The following is a 7,097-nucleotide window of genomic DNA, read 5'->3' as shown; positions in this document are numbered from 1 at the left end:
AAAATAAGATGCTCCAGTAAACTGAGTATATACTATACGAGTACAAAGGCAAGCACCTTGTCATATAAAAGCAATGCAGGCGCCTGTATATATGATATACATTGATACATACTCCATTAGCTAGCTAGCTTGCTTAGGGGACTAACTTCTGAATAACACCCTAGAAGGATGGAAAGCTAGATAGTCATGGAATCGATCAAAGGGGACTAATAAAGTAAGCGGATAGCTATAAGAACCTAAACATTGATCGGCAAAATTTGAAAACTACACTGGGCTTACAAAATTATTGATGCACATAATTTTATATGCATGTCATACGAGAGACAAAAACGTTACTGATGAAGGGACAAAGATGATTCTGTTCACCGAATAAAAAAGATGAAGACGATAACACATTAGCATGCTTTGTTGGTACTGCAGAGCAATGGACCAGCATCAGATGTTATTGCTGGAACCATGGATCCATCGACAACGGTAAATGATTGAGCTTTGGAGTAGCTTGGAGAGCAGCTACCATATCCAGATTGCACAAAGTATGCCCCATTCATAAATCTGTCCATAGATGACCTCCACTTCCAATTCTTCCAACCATTGTTCACCTCTCTTTTTGTTACCTGATAAATCGTCATAAACATCAGTATGGATCCAAAATATACATTAGAAAAATTACAGCTTTGTGTCATTGTTCTTTTAAAACATGATGAAAAATCAACTCTGGCCTCGACCCCATACGATTGAGGACTTGTAACTTTTGCAACAGAATCACTGAATATTAAGTACGGACGAGCGAGGACTTGTACCTGTTTATGTTTGAGATAATTGGGCGCATTGAAGTAATTTCCTTGGCTAAAGATAGTTGGGTTTGAACTGCCACCAATGGCATACATCTGCCATGCTTCGTACATATTGTTGGCTACGTGCGCATAACCTAGCCTCACTCTGCAAACAAATTCAGGTACTTCATAAATATCCTACATACATTTTGATCAGGGAACAGGAACAGGTCACTCGTGTGTGTGTGTGTGTGTGTGTTTACATGTAGAGATATAATTTTATTTTTGTACCTTGGCATCCTTTGTACTAAACCAGGGCCGAAATGATTATAAATAATGGTAACTTTCATTATTTTATCTGCTGAAAAATTATCGTTGTGCCCCAGTAACATAACCTGCAAACAGAAGAAAACAAATAGCAGTCTACATTTAGTAAAATACCGTAGCAAGTTAATAACAATTACAACTGTGAATATAAGATAATCTAGCATTATAATTGATACATGTGGATTAGCTTTCTCACTTACTTTATCATGTTGAGAGAAGTAATTGTTAGAGATTGTGACGGCAGTGGAAGCATGAATGACATCAATGAGACCATCACTACTTCTTGACAGGGAGCAATGATCAATCCAAACATTCGAAGATGCAAATATAGAGATACCATCTCCATCACAGCCAAGACGACGCCCCACGTGCAAAGGTGTGCTTATAACAAGGCCAGATTTTCCAGGTTTACAATCATGAATACTAATCCCATGTATAATAACATGGCTAACACCTTGTATTGTTATACATGGTCCATAAGCAATCTCAACTTTCGCTCCTCTACCATCTATAGTCTTGTAACTATTCATTATCAGCTCATTCTTGAGTTTTATGACCATGTTTTTCGCAAACGTGATCCAAAGAGGGTTTGCCTGGATAACACCATAGCGTAGTGTACCGGGCTTAGGTTTTATTGGATCATCAGACGAATCCGTGACTACATAAAATGCACCAAATTTTCCACCGATTGCATCTTTTCCGTAGCCGACAGCACAATCAGCCAAGGCACGTCGGTTAGCAGCCCAATTGGACTTGGCACGCCAACATGAGTCTATTTTGTTCATGGCTTTTTTAGGAGTGTTGGTGTAAGGTTGGGTAGAGTAGCTGTCTTGCAATGTTAATGTCAAGTAGGTTAGGAGAGTGAAAAATAATAAGAGGGAAGATTGAGAGGCCATTTCTAATCAATTGTAGATGTGAGTTATGATAATTAAGCTGAAATAAATCAAGGAATGTACATGCATATATATAGATATCAACATATACATAAATTGTATTACGATCCTATATGTTTTTCTTGTTTAATCCTAATTATATTATCAATTAGTGGTCGGAGTAGACGTGATTGCACGAGTTTTGGGAGAGTAGACTTTAAACATTAAGTATCATTTGACCATTACAAAGGTTCCTTACTGATCTCATGACTTCTACATGTAGTGTCGTGCTATATGTATACTTGAAAACATGTAAGATCAGCAAAGACGCCAAGGTATGACATGAAAACAAACCTTTCGATTCCAGCAATTGCGCGCCGACGAGCAGTGAACGTGTCGAAGTAAACTCTACGGACATAGAAGTCAACATTTATAATTTAAAATTGGAGGCTTGATATTACTTGAGGTATCCGGCCAGGAGTTGACTGCAATAATAAAGTATTAAGGAACGACTTGAACCGACTCTTTGTAATATAACATTCTTTTTGCGTTGGTATTATAATTTTGAATTTAAGAGCTGAGAACAGATTTTAGGTGTAAACAAATATATTATTTCTTTTAAATTTCAGATAGGGATTACTATTTAAATTTTAAATAGGTTGTGTACAAATTTAAAGTTCGATTTTTTACCACAAGAAAATTGGTTAAAACCGACCGACCGAAAAAATCGACCGACATGTATCTGGTAGAATATAACCGATCGACAATCAATCGGTTGCACTTATGATTGTTAAATAACCAAGAACGACGCAGTTTTGGATGACGTAAAACGACCAAAACCGATAACAACACGTTGGTCTCGCTTACATGTCTGACTTGAGACCAATAAAACCGACCGTTTCTCAGTGGTCGGTTTTGTTGAAAATTAAAATTAATTTAAAGTACTAAATATGTACCCGATGTAAGTAAAACAATGTCATTTAATTGTCGTCGATATAATCGACTGCATTCGGTCGGTTATAATCGTGTTACTTTGTTTTTTAACTTAAATATCTTATTTTTTGAAATTCAGCAAAACTACAAAAAAAATAAAGAAGAAGAATATAATGAAGAGAATTGAAGAGCAGGAGTCATAGAAAAATCGTATGTTCTCTTCATTTATTTTGTGTGATTTTTATGACCGTCTTATGGTCAATATTCGACCAGTTTTTACCATATTATTTTCCAAAAAATTGAACGATCAAGTATATAACCGGCTATCTTCTTCAAATAATGGACTGTCTCCTTCATTTGACGGTCCGTTACGGGATGGTCGGTTATATATATTTAAATTAGCTTCTGAATTAAAACCGACAGAAAGTTCACATTTGACTTTGGTCGCGCAGTTTTGACCTTGCTAGTCAATACTGAATATTGTAAGTTTTTAAGATTTATTTTAAACGATCCAACCGTACGGGTGTTAACTTCATGTCAAAATATGTTTATACAAAAAAATTATTTTAACGAGTACAAATACATTTTTTATAAGTAATTTAGCAAATATCCTCAAAAATTTGAAATAAATAAATATAAATTTAAAATTACACAATACACGTGTTGTAACCGTATGGATGGATATATCTAATGAAAATGAACAAATGTAAAAAAATGGGGCTATTTAATTAATATTATAAACATAATAGCGTTAAACATCATTACTTTAATTAGTATGCCACCATTCTGTAGAAAAAATAAGTTGAACTTAACATCTGATGCATAACATAAAAAACAAATTTATTTTAAATGCCAATCGGACATATGTTAATTTCATGTAAAAATAAGTTTATATATTAAACATTATTTTATTTTAACGAGTAAAAATACGTTTTTATAAGTAAATTAGCAAATATCCTCGAATATTTGAAATAAATAAATATAAATTTAAAACTATACAATACACATGATCTAACTATATTGATGGATATACTCAATGAAAATGAACAAATGTACCAAAAAATAGGCTATTTAATTAAAATTATAAATATAATAGTGTTAAACATCACCACCTCAATTAATATGCCGCCATTCTATAGAAAAAATAAGTTAAACTTAACGTATATAGCATAAAAATAAATTTAGTTTAAAACGATCCAACCGTACATATGTTAACTTCATGTCACAATATGTTTATACACAAAAAATAGATTATTTTAACGAGTACATATACATTTTTATAAGTAAATTAGCAAATATCCTAAAAAATTTGAGATAAATAAATACAAATATAAAATTGTACAATACACATGATCTAACCGTATGGATGGATATAATCAATGTAAATAAAAAAATTACCAAAAATTAGGCTATTTAAAATAATATTAATTATGTTTTTATATGTTTTTTTTAAATTATAGTGGTTTCTAGGGTTACACAAAATCGACCGTTAGGGTTTTTAGGGTTGGCAAGACCGAGCACCCAGTAATATAATATAACCGACCAACGTATATTTAGACAGAATTTTTTTTCCACAAAGAATAACAAATCCCGCCTTTAACATCAACGACATCGTTTGTATGCTGCACATGTTTCAAGACCAAAACCGACACCCCGGGATCGGTTTTAACCCTGTTATATATATATCATAAAAAATACCGCTTCATTTTCTTTTTATCTCTATCTCTCTTTACTTTCATTTTCTCTATCTCTGCAAAAAAAATTCAATTAACGAAGTATGGCTTAAAATCAATGAAGAAATCGTGATTATACCTCAAAATCAACTCTCTATTCCTCACGTTTTTATCTCAATGTGAGTATTTTTCATCCGATTATATCTCATATTTATATATAAGTATATATATATATGTGTGTAAATTTATGAATCGAAGTTTGTATATATGTTTTGTGTGTTTGTAAAGTATGAATCGAAGTTCCAATCAAATTGTTTCACTTCAAATTGATTTTTTTCATTTTGGTGTGTTTTTTGCATGAAAAGTGTTTGTCAGTTTTTGCCGGTTTGTTGAATATAAGTATAAGTATAAATCTATGATTTTTCGTCGGTTTGTTGAATATAAGTATAAGTATAAATCAATTTTTTTGTTATAATTTTTAAGGGTTTGCTCTTTACGCTCTCATAATTTCATTCCGTAATCAAATTATATAATTGCATCTTATACATAAGTTTTGAAACTTTAATTTGTTGAATATATAGTGAAAATAAGTTGATTTGATGGTTTAAATTGTGTAATTGTTGGATAAATTGAGAAATGGTTGGATAATTTTGTAATTGAAGATTTTTTTGTATTGATTTTTATCGTTGATTTGGTGCAATCATCTTATATGCATTTTTATCTGATGTGATTTTATATATAATTATATGTATATATGCCCAATTTGTGCTAATATGTTCTTATATTTTAGGATCTTGTTGCTTGGATGGTACCCAGGGCTACTTGTCACATGTCCTCCAAGTCCTTGGCTTGTCAGCCAAAAAACGACCTGTTTGTCGGAGAAAAAAAGATGGTTCAGTGGTAGTAATTGGAACATCAAGGTCCAAGTTATCATCTTCGAAAGCCGAGGTTGCGAAAATGTTACCAACTGTAGCCACTACTACAAGGAAGATGAAGAAGAACCTAGCCAAGGCCATTTTTTACGCGAAGATATAGTAGGATACTGTCTGGCAAGAGTGAATATTGGATACTCTGTAGGATATCGTATAGCAAGTGATTTTTGGATGCTTTATAAAGGGTAATTGTTAGGGTATTTGTAGAGGAAATAATTAGTTAGATAAGTTTGGTTGCACCTTACCTATAATATCCTATAATGGGGGTCTTTATCAGTGTTACATTATCATCCAAGTCTCATATGAAGTACAAATATGGGGTGTAATTTGGAAAAGCTAGCATTTCAAAATGTGGGCAATAGGGAGAAGCTAGTATTGTCGAATTAAATTAGATTACTAGACACTAATGGCTACGGTACATTAGCATTGTCATATAATTGTTTTTGAATCAATGGGAAAAATGAAATGATGCCAATTTAATGTAAATGTGAAAACTTGTGTAAGGGTCAATTTGTGTGCTAATTAATTATAGTTTCATGCTTCCGTTTTCAGCTAGTTTGCTATAATTAGAATTTATTTGAGAGTACCTGAAAAATAAAATATAATCTGGGAGTATTTCAAAATATAGTCTATTAGTTCTTGCTTGTGATTCCTGATGAACTTTTTTCAACTTGATCATACGATTCAAATTCCATCGACCGTATTGACGCGGACATTTATACTTTTATATTGTTTTGCAGGTAGTATACTTCGCATTTTTCTTTATCAATTTTAATTAAATCAGTTACATAAGCACTGTCTAGCTGTGTTGGTAATTAGGAAAATTCAAGAAAGTATATAATTTGACCATATATGTCTTGGTCAACAAGTTTTCTGTTAAAATTTGGTTAATTTCCGTTACCGCAAGCAGTCTTGAAGTATTTCGGTAATTAATCCTTCAGCCTTCAAGTTTCAAAAAAAAAAAAAAATTCCTTCAGCCTTTACAGAGGTCGACATTCGGTAATCAAAGTCCTTGCTAGTTACTCGCGTCTCACTAATATTTCGTTTAATTTAAAATAAAACTGTAAAATATAAAAAGTTAAATAATATTTTATATACAATATTCAGAACACATAAAATTGGCATCTTAATTTATGAGATAACAACTTTGACACCCCAAATTAGCACATAATACCAACTCACTTAGCAGTTAGCATAATGACACCCTAACAACTCCAATATAATGTTAATAAGGGTGTCAACTTACAGCAAGTCACATGACCTTGACACTTTTGACATCTCCATTAGAATTATTTTTAAAATATTAGTAGGGGAAAATGTTATATCCACATGAAATTGCATATAAAAATTTTCACAAAAAATAATATGTGCTAGGTTTTAATTGATTGGGACGGAATTGGGTCCCTGCATTATTCATGAATATAAATGACATAATTTAAGACATTCTACCTCATTTATCATATTATTTTTAATTTTTTTGATAAATTTTGTATATATAGGGGCTATACTCATTACTGGAAGTTATCGTCTTGTTTGTAAAAATAAATTGATCACACATAACAAATAAAGAGACTTAAATTAGGGAAA

The 7,097-nt window shown here is 32.0% G+C and overlaps 1 protein-coding gene across 1 annotated transcript; it reads right to left on the bottom strand.

Annotated features, from left to right (window-relative positions):
• Window positions 1-207: 207 nt before the first annotated feature.
• Window positions 208-1,885, bottom strand: LOC141675224 (putative pectate lyase 2). The gene is made up of 4 exons (XM_074481934.1): window positions 1,301-1,885; window positions 1,065-1,168; window positions 801-939; window positions 208-614 (listed from the first exon to the last, which is right to left on the bottom strand). The coding sequence occupies exons 1-4, from the start codon at window positions 1,883-1,885 to the stop codon at window positions 396-398; spliced, it is 1,047 nt and encodes a 348-aa protein (XP_074338035.1). The 3' UTR covers window positions 208-395.
• Window positions 1,886-7,097: the final 5,212 nt, after the last annotated feature.

Source organism: Apium graveolens, chromosome 7 (genome assembly GCF_009905375.1).
Source record: "Apium graveolens cultivar Ventura chromosome 7, ASM990537v1, whole genome shotgun sequence".
Taxonomy (NCBI): Eukaryota; Viridiplantae; Streptophyta; class Magnoliopsida; order Apiales; family Apiaceae; genus Apium; species Apium graveolens.
The sequence above is the reverse complement of the archived record's forward strand: the minus strand, read 5'-3'. Positions and strand labels throughout refer to the sequence as shown.